The 27,562-nt window shown below is 49.9% G+C and overlaps 1 protein-coding gene across 8 annotated transcripts in view; it reads right to left on the bottom strand.

Annotated features, from left to right (window-relative positions):
• LOC124013403 (F-box/WD repeat-containing protein 7-like) overlaps positions 1-27,562 on the bottom strand; it is a 271,295-nt gene that overhangs the window by 3,297 nt on the left and 240,436 nt on the right. For 4 of the 8 annotated variants that reach the window (XM_046327735.1, XM_046327734.1, XM_046327738.1 and 1 more), the window contains 6 exons: positions 22,698-22,821; positions 22,309-22,448; positions 20,995-21,108; positions 7,081-7,262; positions 5,931-6,156; positions 4,094-4,304 (listed from right to left, as the gene is read on the bottom strand). In XM_046327735.1, coding sequence (XP_046183691.1) covers positions 4,094-4,304; positions 5,931-6,156; positions 7,081-7,262; positions 20,995-21,108; positions 22,309-22,448; positions 22,698-22,821 — 997 coding nt within the window. The remainder of the gene's footprint in view (positions 1-4,093; positions 4,305-5,930; positions 6,157-7,080; positions 7,263-20,994; positions 21,109-22,308; positions 22,449-22,697; positions 22,822-27,562) is intronic. The other 4 variants (XM_046327736.1, XM_046327739.1, XM_046327742.1 and 1 more) reach the window with 2 other exon arrangements.

Here is a 27,562-nt window from a genome sequence, read left to right on the forward strand (position 1 = left end):
TCATGGGCTAGTAGAGGAGAGGAGCCCAGGGCATAGAGCTGTCACCATCTACAGCTGCTGACTAGCTCTGCTGACTGCAGCCTGTTGGCACTACAGCGGTGTGTGTGGTGTGTGTGGCAGCTGGCAGGAACACCCATTTGGTGTGTAGAATGTGGTGTCTGTGACTGTTGCCTCCTCTTTCGACGAGATGCCCCTGTGTGTCTCTGTGTGAATGACTAATATTCCCTAAAGAAATGCAGATGATAAATCCCCCACATTTGCTCTAGTTTACACTAAAACAAACACAGAGTCACAGTTTCAGAGATGTGGCTGGCAACATTAAAATATCTTCTAGCAGTTATTCCACAAAACTCTAAACAGTGAGGACTAATCGGGATGAAATCTGTAATATGATGAACTACAGTCCACAATGAAATGTGTTCATTATGAATGCAAAATCATTCGTTGTACGAAGTACACTAGGAATTGTGTTCATTAGCCTACCAACAGATCTCATTTGAACAGAGCTCCCAGTAGCAGAAAGCAGTGTAAACCCTCATCCTCTCCCTTCGTCTGTCTAGTGTTTTCAAAGGGCTAGACATTTTGCACTGTGCCTTTCTCACAAAGATTTGACAACGTACCCAGCCAACCACCCCACATATCACTCTCTTTCACCCTCCCCCTCCCACCCATTTCATTTCCACAACAAAGCAGCTGTCTACATCGTTACCTATCCTCTCAGCTTAAGTACCTCATCTGTGTCTGCCAGTGAGTTGCCTGTTAGGGTGTTTAGATAAGACAAAAGCCTAATGAATGAATGGCAGAAATTGCCCATTGACCCAATTACATGACCTACATAATCCCTGCACCACATCCCCTCCATGCCCTCTTGGCCGATAGTCACGCCCCCCGTTGTCATGCCCCTCATGGGCCACGCTCGCCGACAAGACAGGACCTGGGCCAGGCTCGCCGACAAGACAGGACCTGGGCCAGGCTCGCCGACAAGACAGGACCTGGGCCACGCTCGCCGACAAGACCCCATCCACCTTTCTTCATCCCTCCTCCTCATCCTCCTCTCAATTCAATTCCATTTCAATGTAGGGCTTTATTGGCATGGGAAACATATGTTACATTGCCAAAGCAAGTGAAACCGACAACAAAAATGAACACACAAATGTTCCAAAAGAATAAAGACATTTCAAATGTCATTATGTCTATATACAGTGTTGTAATGATGTGCAAATAGTTCAACAACAAAAGGGAAAATAAATATATGTTGTATTAGTTCTTCACTGGTTGGCCTTTTCATGTGGCAACAGGTCACAAATCTGCTGCTGTGATGGGCACACTGTGCTATTTCACCCAGTAGATATGGGAGTTTATCAAAATTGGGTTTGTTTTCAAATTCTTTGTGGGTCTGTGTAATCTGAGGGAGGAGGTTAGGAAGTGCAGCTCAGTTTCCACCTCATTTTGTGGCCAGTTCTGCCTTCAGTGGCCTTTCTCAATAGCAAGGCTATGCTCAGTGAGTCTGTACATAATCAAATATTTCTTTACATTTTGGGTCAGTCACAGTGGTCAGGTATTCTGCCACTGTGTAGTCTCTGATTATGGCCAAATACCATTATAGTCCTCGCTGTTTTTTTGTAAATTCTTTCCAATTTGCCAAGTAATTATCTTTTTGTTTTTTCATGATTTGGTTGGGTGTAATTGTGCTGTCCTGGGGCTCTGTGGGGTGTGTTTGTGAGCAGAGCCCCAGGACCAGCTTTCTTAGGGGGCTCTTCTCCAGGTTAATCTCTCTGTAGGTGATGGCTTTGTTATGTAAGGTTTGTGAATCGCTTCCTTCTAGGGATTTTGATAATTAGCGGGTATCGGCCTAATTCTGCTCTGCATGCATTATTTGGTGTTTTACGTGGTACACTGAGGATCGATTTTGTAGAATTCTGCATGCAGTCTCAATTTGGTGTTTGTCCCATTTGGTGAATTCTTGGTTGGTGAGCGGAACCCAGACATTACAACTATAAAGGGCAATGGGTTCTATAACTGATTCAAGTGTTTTTTTTAAGCTAGATCCTAATTGGTATGTGGAATTATAGGTTCCTTTTGATAGCATAGAATGCCCTTCTTGCCTTCTCTCTCATCCTCATGCAGGGCCATCACCCCTTCTTTCACCCCTCCTCTCATAATCTCCCTCTTCTCTCTCATCCTCATGCAGGGCCATCACCCCCTCTTTCACCCCTCCTCTCATATCCTCCCCTCTTCTCTCTCATCCTCATGCAGGGCCATCACCCCTTCTTTCACCCCTCCTCTCATATCCTCCCCTCTTCTCTCTCATCCTCATGCAGGGCCATCACCCCTCCTCTCATATCCTCCCCTCTTCTCTCTCATCCTCATGCAGGGCCATCACCCCTCCTCTTATATCCTCCCCTCTTCTCTCTCATCCTCATGCAGGGCCATCACCCCCTCTTTCACCCCTCCTCTCATATCCTCCCCTCTTCTCTCTCATCCTCATGCAGGGCCATCACCCCTCCTCTCATATCCTCTCCCCTTCTCTCTCATCCTCATGCAGGGCCATCACCCCTTCTTTCACCCCTCCTCTCATATCCTCCCCTCTTCTCTCTCATCCTCATGCAGGGCCATCACCCCTCCTCTCATATCCTCCCCTCTTCTCTCTCATCCTCATGCAGGGCCATCACCCCTTCTTTCACCCCTCCTCTCATATCCTCCCCTCTTCTCTCTCATCCTCATGCAGGGCCATCACCCCTCCTCTCATATCCTCCCCTCTTCTCTCTCATCCTCATGCAGGGCCATCACCCCTCCTCTCATATCCTCCCCTCTTCTCTCTCATCCTCATGCAGGGCCATCACCCCTTCTTTCACCCCTCCTCTCATATCCTCCCCTCTTCTCTCTCATCCTCATGCAGGGCCATCACCCCTCCTCTCATATCCTCCCCTCTTCTCTCTCATCCTCATGCAGGGCCATCACCCCTCCTCTCATATCCTCCCCTCTTCTCTCTCATCCTCATGCAGGGCCATCACCCCCTCTTTCACCCCTCCTCTCATATCCTCCCCTCTTCTCTCTCATCCTCATGCAGGGCCATCACCCCTCCTCTCATATCCTCCCCTCTTCTCTCTCATCCTCATGCAGGGCCATCACCCCCTCTTTCACCCCTCCTCTCATATCCTCCCCTCTTCTCTCTCATCCTCATGCAGGGCCATCACCCCTTCTTTCACCCCTCCTCTCATATCCTCCCCTCTTCTCTCTCATCCTCATGCAGGGCCATCACCCCTCTCATATCCTCCCCTCTTCTCTCTCATCCTCATGCAGGGCCATCACCCCTCCTCTCATATCCTCCCCTCTTCTCTCTCATCCTCATGCAGGGCCATCACCCCCTCTTTCACGCCTCCTCTCATATCCTCCCCTCTTCTCTCTCATTCTAAAACAGGGCGATATCTATTCCCTTTGTTCCAAGGGGAGGGGACACGTGTGAGTTGTAGTTCCATGGGAATCGTTGGGATTGTAGTTCACTAATAAGGCCATTTGGGGGGAAATTAGCACTGGCAGAAAACAGTGCAGCTCCACAGTAAGGGTTTCTCCATTTCTCCCCATTCAAGGTAAAGGTACTTAGTGCTAATGGCTGAGAGAACTGTTACACTAACATCCTGAGCCAGGGAAATGACCCCTATCTGGAGAGTGGCTGGCCGGCTGGAACACAATGTGTTGGCTCTGTTTGGCCATGCACAGCCAAGCACATCATTGAGTGAATATCTCGGAGCAACAGCCTTTTGCTCGGGTCCAAAATTGGCCAATTCCAGACATTTTACCACTTACAGATAAAAAGAGGTTGTAGAGTTGCCTGTGGTAGATGGGAGTTTGAAGGCAGTTTCCCCCATACAATGTAAAGCATTTTGAGAGTCAAGAACGCACTATATAAGTCATATCAAATCAACCAATCAATCAAACATGGTTGTATTTACAAACCACCAAACAGAAGAAAACGGGCTGAAACAGGGAGGGACTACCTGAACTTGTCCAATGAGAAACACCCCGTTTTCCATTGCAAAGCGGTTCTTAATGAATTCCAACGAGGGCGTTGACGACCTGGCGACAGACTCACCTTGCAACGTCTGCAGGCACTGTCCCGTCTTGATGTCCCAGATCTTGACGGTGGAGTCGGCGTTGCCCGAGACCAGGATGTTGTCTTTGAGCTCCATGCCGCTGGTGAGGGACTGGTGACCTGTCAGAGTGTGGATGCAGTTACCCGTCTCCACATCCCACACCCGGATAGACGTGTCCAGGCTACCGCTCACCACGTGGATCCCATCAAACTGGAGGGGTGGAAGGATGATCCAGTTATTGAGATTCATTCCGTTTGACACCAACATATTCCAGTCATTTCTATTCTAGCATGGAATCAATCAATAGAATGTATTCATGAAGCCCTTTTCCCATCAGCAGTTATCAGAGAGACTTTACAGGACCCTGGGACAGAACCCAAAGAGCAAACGACGGAGGAAAGAGGAGGATCCAGTTCTATATGACAAAATGTAGTGGAAAATAATGAATTCCACATTGGAATTCAGATCGGATGTGTCTGGTGAATCCATCGAATCGGAGTCAAATAAGGCTTTTCTAGATAATATTCAATTAATTAGCATTCATATAATATCACATTAATTGATTCGATCTAATTAATAGTATGGATTTGTACAGCTTTTTCAAAGTCAGTGTCACATATAGTGTATAGAGTGGAGGGCATCTGTCCATCTGAACAGTAAACCTCTCTCTCCTATTCAGATGAACTACCTTTGAGCCTGGTCTAAAGCAGTGCACTATGAAGGGAGAAGGGAGCCATTTGGGATGCAGCCTCTCTCTCTGAAGGTGATAGTTGTGGCTCTAAACTGCTCCGTCATCACACAGAGAGCGAGAGAGACATAAAGGGAGAGGACATCGTCGAGGACACGAGGCAGAGGAATCCATTAACCTTTTAACACTACTACTGCTGTGTGTGTGTGTGTGTGTGTGTGTGTGTGTGTGTGTGTGTGTGTGTGTGTGTGTGTGTGTGTGTGTGTGAACCAGACTCACACCAATGTTCTGTTTATATAATGTTACTGCAACGTAGAAAGAGAAGGAGTTGAGAAAAACCCATCGTACTGCTGCTCTGCTGCCTTGGATACAACAGACAGAGGGACTATTTTTTTGCGGCTCTTTCCCAACCAGTGTGGTTCACATGGCAACCACCTTATCATATTGTGGAATGGCGGTTCAAAGCACCAACTGGAAACACTGTTTTAAAGGGCTCTGCGTTCTCTAAGTCCTCCGAGCTCTATCGTTCTTGTTTTATGGACGCGTTAGGCACTGTATGAACCAGATGGGACCCTGTTGTACACTTTCAAAAGAGATGATTATAATTTACACCAAACTGTACAGTGGATATATGAAGGGATTTGATTTGAGTAGAGGACTTCTATGGCGGCGTGTTAAATGGATTCCTTTCGTGTTTTATTCCTAGAGGGCTGCCAAATAGTAGGACATAAAAGGAATGTCGTTGGGGCAGGGTGCTCTTTGATGAGAAGGGCTTGATTTTTCACTGTTTAAATGCACAGTTTAAATACACGGTTCACTTCGAGGACTGCAGATTAAAATCCAATAGACTAAGTCACTATACAAATCTTCAGACATTAATCGCATGATAATATAATATAATGATGGACTCTGTGGTGTGTGTGAGTGTTAGTGAGCGTTTGCGGCAGGTAGCCTAGCGGTTAAGAGCGTTGGGCCAGTAACCGAAAGGTTGCTGGTTCAAATCCCCGAGTCGACTAGGTGAAACCTATGCCGATGTGGCCCTTGAGCAAGGCACTTAACCCTAATTGCTCCTATAAGTGGCTCTGGATAAGAGCGTCTGCTAGATGACTCGAATGTAAATAAATACGAGACAGCGCGTGTACACAGACCTGTAGTGAGTAGACTCTGTTGGTGTGGCCTTGCAGCGTGTGGAGGCAGGTCTCAGTCTCGGGGTCCCAGACCTTGACCATGAAGTCGTAGGCCCCGCTGACCACCCTGCGGCCGTCGTACTGGACGCAGCGCACCGCCGCCACGTGGCCCATGAGGACGTGTAAACACTGGCCCGTCTCCACGTTCCACACGCGCAGCGTGGCGTCGCGAGAACCACTCACCACCCTGGGAGAAGAAAGAGGAGACGGATTGATGACACATTCAAAACACTAGTCTATTCTTGCAGGACTTTATCAAATCTAAAGCAGGCTGAATGTCTGAGAGTTACAGGCGGAGTGTTTTTGGCTCAAATCCACTGATTAGATTGGATTCATTTGGATCAAGGCAATTTATTTTATGATTACCAAAGTTTGTGTAACAGTTTTGATGGGAATCTTGACAAACAAAATGGTGTTTTTGCCAGGGCCTCGCAGACACGTATCCTTCATGGTCGTGATTTACTGGCAGTAAATTCAATAGGTTGACCTCTAGCCCTCATTCCCATGATGACAGTTGATGAAAGCAAAACAGGAAATACATAAATTCTCATTCTCCTTCTCAAGGCCATCGTCATGCTGGTACATGAACGTACACAAAACCCCCAGGACACAATACCCACCCCTCCTAAACCTGCAACCCCTCCGGCACAGAAAGTGGAAAAACAGGTTCATAAAGAATTGGGAGGCGTACACCATAAGTTACAAAACGGCTTCCGGCATCCAGCACTGACAAAGATGGAAATCACCGTTCTTCCACTGTCAAGCCCTGCAGCCGCCAGAGGCCCTTCACTTCCTCTGAGTGAGTAATCTAAATGTTGCACAAAACCTCATCGGCCCCGAGGCAGGAAGAGCACTAGAGAGGAGTGGCGGATCACTTAGACGGCCACTTTGGTTCTATTCAGTCCCGATGAGACCCAAACTACACTTCATGAGGCACATTGACATGTTGTAGAGTTCCATTGATGTGTTATTTTACTGCCCGGTATACTTGTAATACATGCTGTTTTGATACCAGGAATAGAATCGAGTATGTTTGTCAACTCGTGTCGGACAACTACTGGTCCATTTGAAAGCTCACAACCTGTTGGGTAAACAGTCCGTCAGTACATACGTTTTCTCGTGCAGGTGCATACAGCGCACCGTTGAGGTATGCCCATACAGGGTGTGGATACAGTCGCCCGTCTCCGCGTTCCAGACCTTCAGCGTCCGGTCGGTGGAGCCGCTGATGATGATGTTGTCCCTCATCTGGGACGACCACACGCCCCCCGTGTGGCCCACCAACGTCCTCAGACACTGCAGAGAGACCGGAGAGAGAAGATGTCTCAGTCTAGATGCTTCACAATGACAGACAGAAAACACACCTCATTATGCACACGCCACACTATGACATATTAACGAGTTTCGAAGAAATGAAAGGAAATCATTTCGCTCAAGTTTGAGATTGACCCTTCCGATGATTGGATGGAAGTCCAGTTAAAGACAGGATGGGATATCAGGCTGAGATCACGTTCCATTCAGAAGGTATAACAAAGTGAATTTAAATTGTTCTGACCTTTCCTAAAAACCTCTAGTCAAGTCAATCCACATGTAACTGCAGCACAGGAGGGATGAAATGTATTATATTGACCTTTCCTCCATCTAAGGGAATTGATTTATACTCATCTACAGTTGAATGAGGAGCCATTTCCTTCTGTTGTTCCAAGAAGATGCCAGTCCTGGGGTTCAAATACTTTCTGTGGGCTTTATTGGGCTTTGCTGGTGCCAACACATTAGCTGGAAACATGCAAAACCCGACTATCTGACACGCCAGGCAGATTCGAGCAACCACTAAGTATTTGAAAGATTTCAAATAGTATTTGAACCCAGGTCTGGAGTACAGGTGGTGACAAAGCCTTCGCAAAAAAAAAAGAAGACCCATTCTTCCTAATTTGCAAAGCTAGATTAGCTATTGATTACAGTACAGTGATTAAAGAAATCTTTCCAAGCTATTCTTTTCAATTTGTAACGGCCTCCATAGACATTATCCCCCTAAACGTAATTATCCCTCGAATTGAATTAGATTTTTTGGGATGGTAAACCGGAGGAACCAGTCTGTTCCGGGGGCGTTATGATCCACGCCGGGACGTGACGCGGAGGGTGTAAAACACGTGACCTCCTGACTGAAGCTGATAAAGTGGTGAGCGTCCAGCGACCGTCAAGGCAAGGCGGGGGCAGGGGTTTTATTGAGGTGAGTGAGTTGGGTGTAACTGCAGTCTCTCTCTCTCACTCTCCATCCATCTCCCTTGCTCTCCTGTGATAAACAGGGACGCTTCATTAACTTTGGGACGTAACCTTTTCTCGCCAATGTCACACGCTATTTATTTTATCCATCTAACTGCAGTCGGGCCTCCATTTGCTCAGCTTCATAACGGTTATATTGTGGGAAGAGGAGGGGGGTAATTAGTAATGGTTCCAAGCAGGATATAATGAGATGAAAGCTTCTGCTACGACTGAGCGAGTTGGTCACCATCTAACGGTCAAATAAATAGTGGGTCAAATACAGTGGAGTTTCTTGGCATGTTGTTCGTTCAGCTGTCAACATAGTACCAGGTTGAGGTCATGAATGCATTGAATGAGATCAATATTATATGTACACATATTTTTGACTGAATCACATCAAAACACTGTCCTGAGTCAAAGTACTCAACACACACAGCACGTCTGTTACCAGGGTGATGGACTCCCAAGCAAAACAAGCCCAGGGTTCTGACATTCGGGTTCCAAGAAGGTGGAAGCTTTCTCTCCTGCTCTCGGGTGATTACAGCCTACTTCAGAGTCAAGGAGAGAAGGACCCCTGGAAGTGGAGGCTTAGGTCTCTATTTATCTGCCTTTGTTGAACAAATATGAAGAGGCATCTCTCTGCGTCTCAGAGGAAGATTAGGCATTCTTCCTCGAGGGCCTGTTAGGGGCTGGTTTGAAGACCAAGGGTTTGCTCAAGTGCTCTATTTTCGCATTACACTTCCTTCCTGAATCCTTTGATCCTTGGCATTAAAATGTTGGAAAAGTACCCTGTATTGCTCTTCCCCACAGTTATCTTTCGATTGTGGAGACCATTTTGTTTTTCTACTGCGACTGCTGACAGTGGTTTCCTTCTCATAATGGTCACCTTTCCCAGAACGCAGTCTTCAGAACACAAAACAAACCGACAAAACCAGGTCAGCTGACTAAGCGAGGAAGCCAACAGACAGTTGATGCTAACTGAAGGTAAAAGGCTAGCCCGCTAGCACCGGGAGACAGACAGACAAACAGGGTCTATTACAAGGCTATGAGAAAGCTGCACGGTGCAAAATAACAAGATGGTCACATATAAACGAGGCAAGACAACGTTAGCGGGAAACTCAAGACGAGGCCAGACTGCAGACCTTGTTGTGTTTATCAGGCTCACAGCCCAGCAGAGGTCGGGGGTAAGGAACCTTTATGCTGGAGAGGAATGTTTACAGAGGTGTTTTTCTGGCTGCCGCCTGCATTTGAACAGACCTGGTGGTTACCCAAGATCTCATTATGACTCAGAGGTACAGAGGGAGAGAGAGCGAGAGAGAGAGAGAAGGAGCAGTAGAGGGAGGGAGAGAGAGCGAGAGAGAGAGAGAGAGAAGGAGCAGTAGAGGGAGGGAGAGAGAGCGAGAGAGAGAGAGAGAGAAGGAGCAGTAGAGGGAGGGAGAGAGAAGGAGCAGTAGAGGGAGGGAGAGAGAAGGAGCAGTAGAGGGAGGGAGAGAGAAGGAGCAGTAGAGGGAGGGAGAGAGAAGGAGCAGTAGAGGGAGGGAGAAGGAGCAGTAGAGGAGGGAGAGAGAAGGAGCAGTAGAGGGAGGGAGAGAGAGCGAGAGAGAGAGAGAGAGAGAGAGAGAGGAGAGAGAGAGAGAGAGAGAGAGAGAGAAGGAGCAGTAGATGGAGGGAGAGAGAAGGAGCAGTAGAGGGAGGGAGAGAGAAGGAGCAGTAGAGGGAGGGAGAGAGAAGGAGCAGTAGAGGGAGGGAGAGAGAGCGAGAGAGAGAGAGAGAGAGAGAGAGAGAGAGAAGGAGCAGTAGAGGGAGGGAGAGAGAAGGAGCAGTAGAGGGAGGGAGAGAGAGCGAGAGAGAGAGAGAGAAGGAGCAGTAGAGGGAGGGAGAGAGAGCGAGAGAGAGAGAGAGAGAGAGAGAGAGAGAGAGAGAGAGAGAGAGAGAGAGAGAGAGAGAGAGAGAGAGAGAGAGAGAGAGAGAGAGAGAGAGAGAGAGAGAAGGAGCAGTAGAGGAGAGGAGAGAGAAGGAGCAGTAGAGGGAGGGAGAGAGAAGGAGCAGTAGAGGAGGGAGAGAGAGGAGCAGGAGCAGTAGAGGAGGGAGAGAGAAGGAGCAGTAGAGGGAGGGAGAGAGAGGAGCAGTAGAGGGAGGGAGAGAGAGAGAGAGAGAGAGAAGGAGCAGTAGAGGGAGAGAGAGAGAGAGAGAAGGAGCAGAGGAGGGAGAGAGAAGGAGAGCAGAGAGGAGGGAGAGAGAAGGAGCAGTAGAGGAGGGAGAGAGAAGGAGCAGTAGAGGGAGGGAGAGCGAGAGAAGGAGCAGTAGAGGGAGGGGAGAGAGAGAGAGCAGTAGAGGGAGGGAGAGAGAAGGAGCAGTAGAGGGAGGGAGAGAGAAGGAGCAGTAGAGAGGGAGGGAGAGAGAGAAGGAGCAGTAGAGGGAGGGAGAGAGAAGGAGCAGTAGAGGGAGGGAGAGAGAAGGAGCAGTAGAGGGAGAGAGAGAAGAGAGTAGAGGGAGGAGAGAGAAGGAGCAGTAGAGGGAGGGAGAGAGAAGGAGCAGTAGAGGGAGAGAGAGAAGGAGCAGTAGAGGGAGAGAGAGAAGGAGAGAAGGAGCAGTAGAGGGAGGAAGGAGCAGTAGGGAGGGAGAGGAGGGCAGAGAGAGAGAAGGAGCAGTAGAGGGAGGGAGAGAGAAGGAGCAGTAGAGGGAGGGAGAGAGAAGGAGCAGTAGAGGGAGGGAGAGAGAAGGAGCAGTAGAGGGAGGGAGAGAGAAGGAGCAGTAGAGGGAGAGAGGGAGGGAGGGAGGGAGAGAGAAGGAGCATTAGAGGGAGGGAGAGAGAAGGAGCAGTAGAGAGAGGGAGAGAGAAGGAGCAGTAGAGGGAGGGAGAGAGAAGGAGCAGTAGAGGGAGGGAGAGAATGAAAAAGAGAGATGTCCTTTCAAGGACAATGAGGGAGGGATAAAGTGAATAAACCGAGAGAACAAGGGTTTTCCCAGCACTGTGCAAATGGCCCCATGACACACAGGAGAAGGGTGTAAACTCTACGTGATAAGACCTCCGCATGCATTCCTGGGTCTTGATGATACGGCCTCAGAAGTTTCTGTTTGACGGTCAACACAGACCTGGCGTTGATCCATGTTAGTCACGCTCTCAGCTGTGATTCCACATCTATCTTGTGGGGACATGCCAGGTCTGGATACGCCGATTAGTATGAACATAATAACATAGGCTAACAGTCTCTCACAACGACACACATGTCAAAACACAGTCTACAAAGATGAGACATGACCACAATCAGAACAATCCATTTAGATTTCAATCAAATAAACATGGAATGTGTTGCTTCAGTTCAATAGGTGTAGTTCTCATATACAAGGAGATCAATGGCCTCATTATGAGGCATACACTCAATAAGTTGTCTGGAGCTCCTCATGTTATCATCTGAGGTGAAGGTGACCCAGGAATACACAGCTAGAGAGTGTGTGTAGCATCTGGCATAACAGAAGATGTCTTTCCTCTCTGTGATAGAGGGAATCTGCCTGCCAGGCTGTTTGCCTGCCATTTCAGATCAGCGTGACAGGCAGCAGAGTTGTCTGTTGACGGGCACAAGGACTTTCACTGCTCCAGCACACAGGCAGACAGCCTTTGAAGCACTGGCTGCGTGTACAGTGTGTGTGTACTGTGTGTAGATCGAAGCTTGACAGCTCTCATTGAAAGCGATGGACAGCAAAGACAAAGGTGCAGGCCTCAGACGGACTCAGCAGCCAGCACCATATTCCACGACAACATCCGATCGCTAGGCTACTGAAGACAGGCAAACCGAGGAGGCTACTGAAGACAGACCGAGGAGGCTACTGAAGACAGACAGACCGAGGAGGCTACTGAAGACAGACAGACCGAGGAGGCTACTGAAGACAGACAGACCGAGGAGGCTACTGAAGACAGACAGACCGAGGAGGCTACTGAAGACAGACAGACCGAGGAGGCTACTGAAGACAGGCAGACCGAGGAGGCTACTGAAGACAGGCAGACCGAGGAGGCTACTGAAGACAGGCAGACTGAGGAAAACGAACAGGCAATTTAAAGTCTGGGGCTGCAGTAAACAAAATGCTAATATGTAAAAAAAAAAGAAAAAAGAAGAGCGTCAACAATGAAGCCAAACCGAAGCAGCTCTCCCTCTAAGACCGGACCATCATTTCACGGCATTGTGGTTTCTAGCCTCCTCTTCTTCAGTCTCAAAGCAAACACTTTTAACAGAACTCCAATGGCGTCCTGTTATCTTACTTAACCGCAGAGCAATGCGGAATTCCAGGTTTGTGCTTCCCAAATGGCACCCTATGCCCTTTATCGTGCCCTACGGTGGGGGCCCTGGTCAAAAGTAGTGCGCGATAAAGGGCATAGGGTGCCATTCGGGACGCAAGCCAGTCTCTCAAGGAGATGAGTCAAGGAAGCGTTTGTAGAGTAATCTGCTGGTGCAATCATGTCTTGATTGCTCACAGTGGGGTGTCCTGAATCACTCCCATACTGTATGATAGTACTGACGGAGTGAGAGAGAAACCCCTCTGGTATCTAAAGGACAAGAATAACAATCCTAGTCTTAGATAATGACGGAATCTTTCATTGGCGACATGAAAGGCTAAATTCCAGCGGAAGATCCATTATCTGATCTGAAGAATGTCTGCTGTGACGCACGATGGAAATGAAATGGTAAATGTTGCTGGATGGGATACGCTGTACATGCGAGCCATGTCTAACAGGGAAAATCTATGGAGGACACGGCAGCACCAGACACGTGCCTTGTTTCATTTTGTTCCAAGTGATGTATCAATGCCAGGTGCTACTTTGAGAAATGCAACTGGGGGACTGAACATGCCATAAAAGGAATAGAGGTCCATCACATTTGTTCTAAACAGTAAGCTTTGCCCTGTGTTTGTTCACTACATTAGAACATGTTCAGCAGAATATTTCATTCACTTGACTACCCCCCTCTCTATCGGTCAGGGAAAGAACACTCTCCAAAAGCAGTGCACTATATACGGAATAGGGTGCCATTTTGGACACAAGCTTGGTCTAATCACTGAATCCAGTGGCTGGGATAATTAAGTCATATTCATCCTCTTTGGGACAGAGGAATTCAAAGCACTCGGGTTGTGACATTCCTGTCTGTGCCAGCTCATCTTTATCAAAATAAAAGCGTCCTCTAACCAAACATTCCGGACTGAGACCTTGTGGGCCGCAGCTGAAGGACAACAGAACTAAAAAAATACAAATAAATTGGAGATAGATGCTTCAGAAAGACATGGAGGACAGTCTAGAGAAGGAGTCAACATTGTCTCTCTGTAATATCCCAGTAAAACGACAACGTAAGAGAGAAAACTTAGACCTCCTCAAAGTAGCACCTGGCATTGATGCATCACTTGAAAAACTGAAATGCATGTCTTTCAAGGTCAATTTTCAAGCGTGGGTTTCTCTCTATCTCCTATTGATCCAGTGGTGAATAAAGCCCTTAGTCTGGATGTTAGCTGCTGAAAGCTGGGCAGGAATAGGCTTCCCTGAGCTCCTGTGAGGCTGAAGGTTTACGCCACTTAAGCTGGGACTTGGAGTGGAACGCCAATGTAGAAGGAGAGGAAACACACAAGTGAGCGCACACACACACGTACTCCCACACACAGGCATAACACACGTACTCCCACACACAGGCATAACACACACTCCCACACAAAGGCATAACACACACACAGGCATAACACACGCACACGTACTCCCACACACACGTACTCCCACGCACACGTACTCCCCCCACGCACTCCCACCTACTCCCACGTACTCCCACCACACTCCCACCTACACCCACGTACCCCCACACTCCCACGTACTCCCACCTACTCCCACCTACTCCCACCTACTCCCACCACTCCCACCTACTCCCACCTACTCCCACCTACTCCCCACCACCTACTCCCACCTACACCCTCCCCACACACACCACTCCCTACCCCACCCACACACACCTACTCCCACACACACCACACCACACACCCACTCCCACACACACCTACTCCCACACACACCTACTCCCACACACACCTACTCCCACACACACCTACTCCCACACACACCTACTCCCACACACACCTACTCCCACACACACCTACTCCCACACACACCTACTCCCACACACACCTACTCCCACACACACCTACTCCCACACACACCTACTCCCACACACACCTACTCCCACACACACCTACTCCCACACACACCTACTCCCACACACACCTACTCCCACACACACCTACTCCCACACACACCTACTCCCACACACACCTACTCCCACACACACCTACTCCCACACACACCTACTCCCACACACACCTACTCCCACACACACGCTCTCACCACCAAGGTCGACGACATCCGATCCTCGTTTGCTAAGTCAAACGACACCGCTGGTTCTGCTCACACTGCCCTACCCTGTGCTCTGACCTCTTTCTCCCCTCTCTCTCCAGATTAAATCTCGCGTCTTGTGACGGCCGGCCGCCCAACAACCTGCCCGCTTGACCCTATCCCTCCCCTCTTCTCCAGACCATTTCCGGAGACCTTCTCCCTTACCTCACCTCGCTCATCAACTCATCACTGACCGCTGGCTACGTCCCTTCCGTCTTCAAGAGAGCGAGAGTTGCACCCCTTCTGAAAAAACCTACACTCGATCCCTCCGATGTCAACAATTACAGACCAGTATCCCTTCTTTCTTTTCACTCCAAAACTCTTGAACGTGCCGTCCTTGGCCAGCTCTCCCGCTATCTCTCTCTGAATGACCTTCTTGATCCAAATCAGTCAGGTTTCAAGACTAGTCATTCAACTGAGACTGCTCTCCTCTGTATCACGGAGGCGCTCCGCACTGCTAAAACTAACTCTCTCTCCTCTGCTCTCATCCTTCTAGATCTATCGGCTGCCTTCGATACTGTGAACCATCAGATCCTCCTCTCCACCCTCTCCGAGTTGGGCATCTCCGGCGCGGCCCACGCTTGGATTGCGTCCTACCTGACAGGTCGCTCCTACCAGGTGGCGTGGCGAGAATCTGTCTCCTCACCACGCGCTCTCACCACTGGTGTCCCCCAGGGCTCTGTTCTAGGCCCTCTCCTATTCTCGCTATACACCAAGTCACTTGGCTCTGTCATAACCTCACATGGTCTCTCCTATCATTGCTATGCAGACGACACACAACTAATCTTCTCCTTTCCCCTTCTGATGACCAGGTGGCGAATCGCATCTCTGCATGTCTGGCAGACATATCAGTGTGGATGACGGATCACCACCTCAAGCTGAACCTCGGCAAGACGGAGCTGCTCTTCCTCCCGGGGAAGGACTGCCCGTTCCATGATCTCGCCATCACGGTTGACAACTCCATTGTGTCCTCCTCCCAGAGCGCTAAGAACCTTGGTGTGATCCTGGACAACACCCTGTCGTTCTCAACCAACATCAAGGCGGTGGCCCGTTCCTGTAGGTTCATGCTCTACAACATCCGCAGAGTACGACCCTGCCTCACACAGGAAGCGGCGCAGGTCCTAATCCAGGCACTTGTCATCTCCCGTCTGGATTACTGCAACTCGCTGTTGGCTGGGCTCCCTGCCTGTGCCATTAAACCCCTTCAACTCATCCAGAACGCCGCAGCCCGTCTGGTGTTCAACCTTCCCAAGTTCTCTCACGTCACCCCGCTCCTCCGTTCTCTCCACTGGCTTCCAGTTGAAGATCGCATCCGATACAAGACCATGGTGCTTGCCTACGGAGCTGTGAGGGGAACGGCACCTCAGTACCTCCAGGCTCTGATCAGGCCCTACACCCAAACAAGGGCACTGCGTTCATCCACCTCTGGCCTGCTCGCCTCCCTACCACTGAGGAAGTACAGCTCCCGCTCAGCCCAGTCAAAACTGTTCGCTGCTCTGGCCCCCAATGGTGGAACAAACTCCCTCACGACGCCAGGACAGAGGAGTCAATCACCACCTTCCGGAGACACCTGAAACCCCACCTCTTTAAGGAATACCTAGGATAGGATAAGTATTCCCCGCCCCTTTAAGATTTAGATGCACTATTGTAAAGTGACTGTTCCACTGGATGTCATAAGGTGAATGTACCAATTTGTAAGTCGCTCTGGATAAGAGCGTCTGCTAAATGACTTAAATGTAAATGTAACGTACTCCCACACACACATGTACTCCCACACACACACGTACTCCCACACACACACACGTACTCCCACACACACACGTACTCCCACACACACACACACGTACTCCCACACACACACACACACACACGTACTCCCACACACACACACACACACACACACACACACACACACACACACACAGGCACAACACACACACACAGGCACAACACACACACACAGGCACAACACACACACACAGGCACAACACACACACACAGGCACAACACACACACAGGCACAACACACGCACACGCACAACACACGCGCACGCACGCGTACTCCCGCGCACCCGTACTCCCGCACCCACCCACACACACACACGTACCCACACACACACGTACCCACACACACACACACACGTGCCCACACACACGTACCCACACACACACACGTACCCACACACACACACGTACCCACACACACACACACACGTACACACACACACACACGTACCCACACACACACACACACGTACCCACACACACACACGTACCCACACACACACACGTACCCACACACGTACCCACACGTACCCACACGTACACACACACGTACCCACACGTACCCACACACACACACACGTACCCACACACACACACACGTACCCACACACACACGCAAGAATAAATAAGAACACCCACAACCCAAGGTCAGACAATCTGTAAAGAAAGGGAAAGAGAGAGGAAAAAGAGAGAAGCTACAGTCCTGTCATGCAGCCAGGCAGACATTTTGGCTATTTGCTGTGGAAACAGAAGCAGGATCAGGAAGAAGAATGCAGTGGCAGCACTGGATTATTCCCTGGCAGGGGTCATCCAGGGGTCAGGTCAAAACAAGCCTGGCTTGTCACGGCTAGAGATGATTGATGGTGAATATAAGGGCACTGCAGAGAGCAAAAGAGAGCGAGCGCGAGAGAGCAAAAGAGAGCGAGCGCGAGAGAGCAAAAGAGAGCGAGCGCGAGAGAGCAAAAGAGAGCGAGCGCGAGAGAGCAAAAGAGAGCGAGCGCGAGAGAGCAAAAGAGAGCGAGCGCGAGAGAGCAAAAGAGAGCGAGCGCGAGAGAGCAAAAGAGAGCGAGCGAGAGAGCAAAAAGAGAGCGAGCGAGAGAGCAAAAAGAGAGCGAGCGAGAGAGCAAAAGAGAGCGACGCGAGAGAGCAAAAGAGAGAGCGAGCGCGAGAGAGAGCGAGAAAAGCAAGAGAGCGAGAGCGAGAGAGCAAAAGAGAGCGAGCGAGAGAGCAAAAAAGAGAGCGAGCGAGAGAGCAAAAGAGAGCGAGCGCGAGAGAGCAAAAGAGAGCGAGCGAGAGAGCAAAAGAGAGCGAGCGCGAGAGAGCAAAAGAGAGCGAGCGAGAGAGCAAAAAGAGAGCGAGCGAGAGAGCAAAAGAGAGCGAGCGCGAGAGAGCAAAAGAGAGCGAGCGCGAGAGAGCAAAAGAGAGCGAGCGCGAGAGAGCAAAAGAGAGCGAGCGCGAGAGAGCAAAAGAGAGCGAGCGCGAGAGAGCAAAAGAGAGCGAGCGCGAGAGAGCAAAAGAGAGCGAGCGCGAGAGAGCAAAAAAGAGAGCGAGCGAGAGAGCAAAAAGAGAGCGAGCGAGAGAGCAAAAGAGAGCGAGAGCGAGAGAGCAAAAAAGAGGAGCGCGAGAGCAAAAGAGGAAGCGAGAGAGCAAAAAAGAGGAAGCGCGAGAGAGCAAAAGAGGAAGCGCGAGAGAGCAAAAGAGGAAGCGCGAGAGAGCAAAAGAGGAAGAGCGAGAGAGCAAAAGAGGAAGCGCGAGAGAGCAAAAGAGGAAGCGCGAGAGAGCAAAAGAGGAAGCGCGAGAGAGCAAAAGAGGAAGCGCGAGAGAGCAAAAGAGGAAGCGCGAGAGAGCAAAAGAGAACGAGAGCGAGAGAGCAAAAGAGAACGAGCGCGAGAGCAAAAAGAGAACGAGCGCGAGAGAGCAAAAGAGAACGAGCGAGAGAAAAAAGAAACGAGCGCGAGAGAGCAAAAGAGAACGAGCGCGAGAGAGCAAAAGAGAACGAGCGCGAGAGAGCAAAAGAGAAACGAGCGAGAGAGCAAAAGAGAACGAGCGAGAGCGCAAAAAGAGAACGAGCGAGAGAGCAAAAAGAGAACGAGCGCGAGAGAGCAAAAGAGAACGAGCGCGAGAGAGCAAAAGAGAACGAGCGCGAGAGAGCAAAAGAGAACGAGCGCGAGAGAGCAAAAGAGAACGAGCGCGAGAGAGCAAAAGAGAACGAGCGCGAGAGAGCAAAAGAGAACGAGCGCGAGAGAGCAAAAGAGAACGAGCGCGAGAGAGCAAAAGAGAACGAGCGAGAGAGAGCAAAAGAGAACGAGCGCGAGAGAGCAAAAGAGAACGAGCGCGAGAGAGCAAAAGAGAACGAGCGAGAGAGCAAAAGAGAACGAGCGCGAGAGAGCAAAAGAGAACGAGCGAGAGAGCAAAAGAGAACGAGCGCGAGAGAGCAAAAGAGAACGAGCGAGAGAGCAAAAGAGAACGAGCGCGAGAGCAAAAAGAGAACGAGCGAGAGAGCAAAAAAGAGAACGAGCGCGAGAGAGCAAAAGAGAACGAGCGCGAGAGAGCAAAAGAGAACGAGCGAGAGAGCAAAAGAGAAACGAGCGAGAGAAAAAAGAGAACGAGCGAGAGAGAGCAAGAGAGAGAGCGAGAGAGATTGCGAGATGGCAAAAGAGCACGAGGGAGCGCAAATAAAGGAAATCTGTTTTTTCCTCTTCTTGCAATGGAGATATATCCACCAGCAGTTTTAATGACTGATCTAGGATCAGCTGAAATTACTTCAGTCCTGACTTCAACAAACAAGAGCAAACTAACTCACCTGGCCCAAGCGAAGATGGTCTCTAGATTCTTTCAAACTGATTTAGGATCAGCTCACCTTTCTACAGCTCTGACCTCGACTGTCATAATGAAATGAACAAATCTGGCACAGGAACAGCTGGTTGGGGCATAAAAGGCAACCAACCACACGGCAGGGAGGGAGGGGTGGGGGCGGTGTTTGTGGATCCAGCCCAGGCGCATCGTGGGACGTGGGAAAAGAATGGCCTCGGGCCAGCCTGCTGGGTTACGATGACTAATCACGCACACCCCTGTTCTGACCTCTGTCTTCACAGCATGGTGTGAGCAAGTCACTGCAGCATTAACCTGAGAGTTACAAGTCATCCGGATGGACATTACCCTAATGGTGGTGGTGGGAAGAGAGACAATCCACATGGCTTCACTATCCGGATGCCCTTGGTACTGATCTGTTCACATCAGCACAATGCTGAGAGAGACCGACAGACTGTATAATCACTGCTTGGCTGAGTGCCCAATGCAATCAAAAGGGAGGAAGCTTTTCTGCTATAAGGCATGACACTTTCAGTGTTTCAGTGTTTCATGCACCTGGGCACCACTGACACATTCAGAGTGTATTTGTCATTGTCCATGCAAGGATAGAACGTCTGAAACATTTGGTTTAAGAACCTTAGTCGTTCTCCTTGCACTTTAAAAAGCCAGAGAGCTTTGTCCTAAAGGAGAAATGTCATTAAGAGCTCCAGTAAAAATGGAGTCGGCGAAGAACAGGGAAGAGGTGATTTACAACACTCCCTGAGCCTCCCTACCTCTTGCTCTCCCTCTCTCAGCGAGGCCCACACCAACGCCACCATTTTAGTAGACCCTATAAACCAGCAACACAAGGTCCGCACAATGGCTAAAGCTCAATCTCCAATGGTACCCTGTCCCCTATGTAGTGCACTACTTTTGACCAGGGCCCATAGGTGTCTGGTCAAAAGTAGTGCACCACATAGAGAATAGGGTGACATTTGGGACAAAAACTACATGCAGGAGGAGGAAGAGAGAACAAAATGGATTCCAGACAATATGCTGCAGTATTGCAGGACAGGTGGTGTTACGTGCCAATGTTGAATGATGTCACTAATCAATTGCAATCTGGTCAGGGTCTCAGGGAGATTCTGGAGCATCAAGCAGTATCATTTGTGTAAAATCTCCAGTAAGCAGTATACTGTAGCCTTTGCATTTGAGTAAACCTTAAATACAAAAATCAATACAAACCCTTGATCATGAATCTGAGGTATTGAGTGAAGACACACTAAGACATTTAAAGAGCTGCCATAGCATGTGGATTGACTTCCTGCTAACATGCTTCATTACAGATTAATGAGACGGTAATGAGAAATAGACCAGCTGTAATGTGTTCCTTCAGAACAGGAACTCATTACAATGTGTATTGTATTCCACATAACACTGATGCAGTGGGATGGAACAACCCATGAGACTTAGAGACACTATCACTTTTTAAACTCCTATTCATAATCTCCAGAACCAAACCATACCAATCTACATACCAGCACCATACCAGTCTACATACCAGCACCATACCAGTCTACATACCAGCACCATACCAATCTACATACCAGCACCATACCAGTCTACATACCAGCACCATACCAATCTACATACCAGCACCATACCAGTCTACAACTGAGACCACGGCGATTTTCTACATTCTGTGGTCAAAAAGGTTTGGACTAGTTTCAATGTGGGGGTTGGGGAGCGAGGAATGACTGACAGTCCTACCTTTCCTGTGACAGCAGACCAGACCTTGAGCGAGTTGTCGTCAGAGCCGCTGACAATGCGGTTACCACAGAACTGGAGGCAGGTGATGACATGGTCATCATGACCCTTAAGCACCTAGAGAGGTTGGAGGGATGGAGGAGAAGAGGGAGGAAGGAGAGAGAGATGGATGACAGGGAGGGAGGGAGAGAGGGAGGGATGGAGAGGAGAGAACGGGAAGAGAGATGGATACGGCGGAGAAGGAGAGGACGGCGTGAGGGAGAATAAGATAAAATGTCAAGAACCCAACAGGAACAATGACAAGGCTGCATTTCTCCAGACATCAAAGACTTGAGGTAAATGTCACGACGGCGCTTTGCAGGTGTACAGAGACCCCCGTTCAAAAAAGACTTGTGTGTTTAAACTCAGAACTGCCGACTCGGCGAATGACAGAGCGCGTTACAGACGGAGTGTGAAGAGCAAGCGCCGTAACCACGGTTACGTCAGCCATTCCTTCGTCACAATAGGACCCGAGGGCTTTTGAAATTAGCCATACGAGGCATATTAGGAAGATCACTCTCTCTTGCTAGTCAAGCTCAATTTAAACTCTGAAAACAGGAGAGGCCGAAACACTCAAGAAACAGCAGGTTGATGTAGAAGTAGAATTGAGGTCATGTCGAGCTCTAGAGAAGAACTACCATAAAACAAAAATATCCATAAGAACTGTCATTACCAAAATCTTCTTTAGGAGAGTTAGAGAACTGACCCACCAAGGGCTTCTAATAAAACCCAGCATAAAAGCCTTATCGACTTGGACGCCTGATCTAATTCAAAGCCGCTTTATATAAAATCCATACGAGTCTCAAGGGAGTGTTAAGATATAATGAACCCGTCTAATAAGGAACGAAGAAAGGCTTTAGATTCTAAGTTTTATACAAAACCACCAACTCCAAAGTTGAGAACGGAAGCAGAGTTAAATACTGTGGGCTAATGATGAACGCAAATAAAATTATCTATATTATAAACTGGGTGATTTCAGCCCTAAATGTTGACTGGCCGACAGCTGTGATATATCAGACTGCATACCATGGGTATGACAAAACATGCATTTTTACATTGGTAATCAGTTTATAATAGCAATAAGGCACCTTGAGGGTTTGTGGTATATGGCCAATATACTACAGCTAAGGGCTGTATCCAGGCACTCCGCGTTGCGTTGTGCATAAGAACAGCCCTTAGCCGTGGTAAATTGGCCGTATACCACAAACCCCCGAGGTGCCTTATTGCTTAATTCTATAAAATGTTGAGAATATGGGGAAGCAAAGAGAAAATGTCTACCTTGGGTGATCGGAGGTCTCCTCTCCTCCAGTTGGTGTCTATCCTATGCTGCCTGATGTACGCACACTTCCAGGGGCTGTGGGTGAAGCCCGGCTTGGTCACTTTCCTCTTCTTAAAGGCTAGAGGCTCATCAATGCCTGCTTGTGGAGAGATGAGAGGAGAGGAGCAGTGTCAGTCCGAGACTGCGTCAGAACGCAGAATATCTACCGTTTGCTCAGGCCATTGTCAATCTAGTCTGACCATTGTTCAAGATTGATCATATTGGTCAATGCTGGTGTCAATCATGGTCTGAAACTACTTCAGCCGGTTCCTTTCAGGCCAGTGCTTGTGCCGGTCATGCCCGTATACCGGTTCAGTGATTCCTATTGGCTAAGTGCGTCTAGACTGACCCTCCTCCCGGCACTTCTCCCTCCAGAGGAGGTTGTCCTCAGCCAGGATCCTCCAGTAACGACAGGTCTGAGCGGCCTGCAGCAGGTCCTTGGGCTCAAGGAACGACAGCACGTACAGGGCCAACTGACAGAGGAGGGGAAGGATGGAGGGAAGGAGAGAGAGAGGAGGAAAGAAGGTTATTTTACAGCGTAAGGGCGTTGCCGTGGTTGAGTGGGTGTTCTGGGTCTAGTTGACCAACCCCACACCTCCTAAAATACCCGTGCTCTACAACTCAAACATACCTCATCCCCAAGCCATTATTGACGATCCAGAGCAATTGAGAGCGTTTGAAAGTGTTTCATCGATGCAGCACAGCAGAACCCCTGATTGTGTATTGAGTTGGTTACATAACAGGGTACTACAGGGTGTCTTCGTCTTACTACGTGTCTCAGTCTCATCCATATATGGATACCACTGAACTGCCCCCAGGGCTTGTTCTGTTGCCACTTCTTTACTCTGCCTAGTGCCTACCACACCCTATCACACTCCAGCCTGAGAGACAGAAAAAAGAGAAACGAGACAGAGAAAAGAAAGAGAGAGAGAAAAGAGAGAAGGAGAAAAGGGAGAGAGCGAAAGAGAAAAGAGGAGAGAAAAGAGGAGAAAAGAGAGAGGAGAAAAGAGAGAGAAGAGAAACGAGAGAAGGAGAAAAGAGGAGAGAAAAGAAACGAGAGAAGGAGAAAAGGAGAGAAAAGAGAAGGAGAAAAGAGGAGAAGAGAAACGAGAGAAGGAGAAAAGAGGAGAAAAAAAGAGAGGAGAAAAGAGAGAGAAGGAGAAACGAGAGAGAAAGAGAGAGGAGAGAACAAATGGGAAGCAAAGCAGAAACCGCTAAATGGGAAGAAACAAGGGAGCAGGACAGGCTGCCTGAGGCTCCAACCTCTGCTAAACAAGGTAGCAGTGAGAGGGAGCAGGACAGGCTGCCTGAGGCTCCAACCTCTGCTAAACAAACAGTCTGAAGGGGCTTGGCCACTGGAGCAAGCTGAGGGGAGGCTATTTAGACCATTATGGAACATTCCAGACTACTTCCCACAAATCTCCCTTCACTCACTCCCTCCCCCATTACAGATGATTCCACACCTTGCCTTTCTCTCCCCTCTTCCCCTCCCCGTCCAGACTTCCCTCACACCAGACAGACAGGAGGCAGGTGCCAGACTGAGACAGTCACTCTGATAAGGACCTCTCTGAGGAGTGACAGGAGGCTGTTTAAGATAGATCCCCTGAGACCATAGAGTCCTGAACAGAGACACATTGGCCCGCTGTTATTAGTCCCCAGTTTGAGCGAAGGTGACACACCCACCGAAAGGTGCCATTAAAGCTTTTTCCAATGAGTTAAGTGGAGATAAGAAGACAGCTCAGGGAGCTTTCAGTTTTCACCTCTTTGGGCAACAGGGATGGATGGGAGAGGGGAGTTAGGTGGTTCTCACTTCTTTAGGAGGTAGAAAAGCAAGTGGATAGAGAGGTGTTAGAACGAGCGAGAGAGAGAAAGAAGGGGTTAGAACGAGCGAGAGAGAGAAAGAAGGGGTTAGAACGAGCGAAGGGGTTAAAACGAGCGAAGGGGTTAGAACGAGCGAAGGGGTTAAAACGAGCGAAGGGGTTAAAACGAGCGAAGGGGTTAAAACGAGCGAAGGGGTTAAAACGAGCGAAGGGGTTAAAACGAGCGAAGGGGTTAAAACGAGCGAAGGGGTTAAAACGAGCGAAGGGGTTAAAACGAGCGAAGGGGTTAAAACGAGCGAAGGGGTTAAAACGAGCGAAGGGGTTAAAACGAGCGAGAGAGCGAAAACGAGCGAGAGAGCGAAAACGAGCGAGAGAGCGAAAACGAGAGAGAGAGCGAAAACGAGCGAGAGAGCGAAAACGAGAGAGCGAGAGAGCGAGAGAGACCGAGAGAGCGAGACCGAGAGAGCGAGAGAGACCGAGAGAGACCGAGAGAGCGAGAGAGACCGAGAGAGCGAGAGAGACCGAGAGAGCGAGAGAGACCGAGAGAGACCGAGAGAGCGAGAGAGACCGAGAGAGCGAGAGAGACAGAGAGAGCGAGAGAGACCGAGAGAGCGAGAGAGCGAGAGAGAGCGAGAGAGACCGAGAGACCGAGAGAGCGAGAGAGAGACCGAGAGCGAGAGAGACAGAGAGAGACCGAGAGAGCGAGAGACAGAGAGAGAGAGAGACAGAGAGAGAGAGACAGAGAGAGAGAGACAGAGAGAGAGAGACAGAGAGAGAGACAGAGAGAGAGAGAGACAGAGAGAGAGAGAGACAGAGAGAGAGAGAGACAGAGAGAGAGAGAGAGAGAGAGAGAGAGACAGAGAGAGAGAGAGACCGAGAGAGAGACAGAGAGAGAGACAGAGAGAGAGACCGAGAGACAGAGAGAGAGAGACAGAGAGAGAGAGACAGAGAGACCGAGAGAGAGACCGAGAGAGAGACCGAGAGAGAGACCGAGAGAGAGACCGAGAGAGAGACCGAGAGAGACCGAGAGAGACCGAGAGAGAGACCGACCGAGAGAGAGAGAGACCGAGAGAGAGAGAGACCGAGAGAGAGAGAGACCGAGAGAGAGACCGAGAGAGAGACCGAGAGAGAGACCGAGAGAGAGACCGAGAGAGAGACCGAGAGAGAGACCGAGAGAGAGAGAGACCGAGAGAGAGAGAGACCGAGAGAGACCGAGAGAGAGACCGAGAGAGAGACCGAGAGAGAGAGAGACCGAGAGAGAGACCGAGAGAGAGAGAGACCGAGAGAGAGAGAGACCGAGAGAGAGAGAGACCGAGAGAGAGAGAGAGACCGAGAGAGAGAGAGAGACCGAGAGAGAGAGAGAGACCGAGAGAGAGAGAGAGACCGAGAGAGAGACCGAGAGAGAGACCGAGAGAGAGACCGAGAGAGAGACCGAGAGAGAGACCGACCGAGAGAGAGAGAGACCGAGAGAGAGAGAGACCGAGAGAGAGAGAGACCGAGAGAGAGACCGAGAGAGAGACCGAGAGAGAGACCGAGAGAGAGACCGAGAGAGAGACCGAGAGAGAGACCGAGAGAGAGAGAGAGACCGAGAGAGAGAGAGACCGAGAGAGAGAGAGACCGAGAGAGAGAGAGACCGAGAGAGAGAGAGACCGAGAGAGAGAGAGACCGAGAGAGAGAGAGACCGAGAGAGAGAAAGACCGAGAGAGAGAGAGACCGAGAGAGAGAGAGAGACCGAGAGAGAGACCGAGAGAGAGAACGAGAGAGAACGAGAGAGAGAACGACAGAGAGAACGAGAGAGAGAACGAGAGAGAGACCGAGAGAGAGACCGAGAGAGAGACCGAGAGAGAGACCGAGAGAGAGACCGAGAGAGAGACCGAGAGAGAGACCGAGAGAGAGACCGAGAGAGAGACCGAGAGAGAGACCGAGAGAGAGACCGAGAGAGAGACCGAGAGAGAGACCGAGAGAGAGACCGAGAGAGAGACCGAGAGAGAGACCGAGAGAGAGACCGAGAGAGAGACCGAGAGAGAGACCGAGAGAGAGACCGAGAGAGAGACCGAGAGAGAGAGACCGAGAGAGAGAGACCGAGAGAGAGAGAGACCGAGAGAGAGAGACCGACAGAGAGAGACCGACAGAGAGAGACCGACAGAGAGAGACCGACAGAGAGACCGACAGAGAGAGAGACCGACAGAGAGAGAGACCGAGAGAGAGAGAGACCGACAGAGAGAGAGACCGACAGAGAGAGAGACCGACAGAGAGAGAGACCGACAGAGACCGACAGAGAGAGAGAGAGACCCCGAGAGAGAGAGACCGACAGAGAGAGAGAGAGACCGACAGAGAGAGAGACCGACAGAGAGAGACCGAGAGAAGAGAGAGACCCGAGAGAGAGAGAGACCGAGAGAGAGAGAGACCGAGAGAGAGAGAGACCGACAGAGAGAGAGACCGACACAGAGAGACCGACAGAGAGAGAGAGAGAGAGAGAGAGACCGATAGAGAGAAGAGAGAGAGACCGACAGAGAGAGAGAGAGAGACCGACAGAGAGAGAGAGACCGACAGAGAGAGAGAGAGAGAGAGAGACCGACAGAGAGAGAGAGAGAGAGACCGACAGAGAGAGAGAGAGAGACCGACAGAGACAGAGAAGACCGACAGAGAGAGAGAGACCGACAGAGAGACCGAGAGAGAGAGACCGACAGAGAGAGAGAGACCGACAGAGAGAGAGAGAGAGACCGACAGAGAGAGAGAGAGAGACCGACAGAGAGAGAGAGAGACCGACAGAGAGACCGACAGAGAGAGAGACCGACAGAGAGAGAGAGACCGCAGAGAGCGAGAGAGCGACCGACAGAGAGAGAGAGACCGACAGAGAGAGAGAGAAGCGAGCGAGAAGAGAGACTGCAGAGCGAGAGAGACTGCGAGAGCGAGAGAGACAAACGAGAAGAGAGACGAGAGAACGAGAGAGAGAGAGAAAAACGAGAGAGAGAGAGAGAGAGCGAGAGAGAGAGAGAGCGAAACGAGAGAAGAGAGAGAGAGCGAACGAGAGAGAGAGAGAGAGCTGAACGAGAGAGAGAGAGAGCGAACGAGAGAGAGAGAAGACCCGAGAGAGAGAGAGAGACCCGAACGAGAGAGAGAGAGAACGAGAGAGACCGAAGAGCGAACGAGAGAGAGCGAGAGAGCGAACGAGAGAGAGAGAGACCGAGAGAAGACCGACAGAGAGAGACCGACAGAGAAGACCGACAGAGAGACCGACAGAAGAGACCGACAGAGAGACCGAGAGAGAGACCGAGAGAGAGACCGACAGAGAGAGACCGAGACCGACCGAGAGAGAGAGACCGAGAGAGAGAGACCGACAGAGAGAGACCGACAGAGAGACCGACAGAGAGACCGACAGAGAGAGAGACCG

This window comes from Oncorhynchus gorbuscha, linkage group LG24 (assembly GCF_021184085.1).
Source record: "Oncorhynchus gorbuscha isolate QuinsamMale2020 ecotype Even-year linkage group LG24, OgorEven_v1.0, whole genome shotgun sequence".
Taxonomy (NCBI): Eukaryota; Metazoa; Chordata; class Actinopteri; order Salmoniformes; family Salmonidae; genus Oncorhynchus; species Oncorhynchus gorbuscha.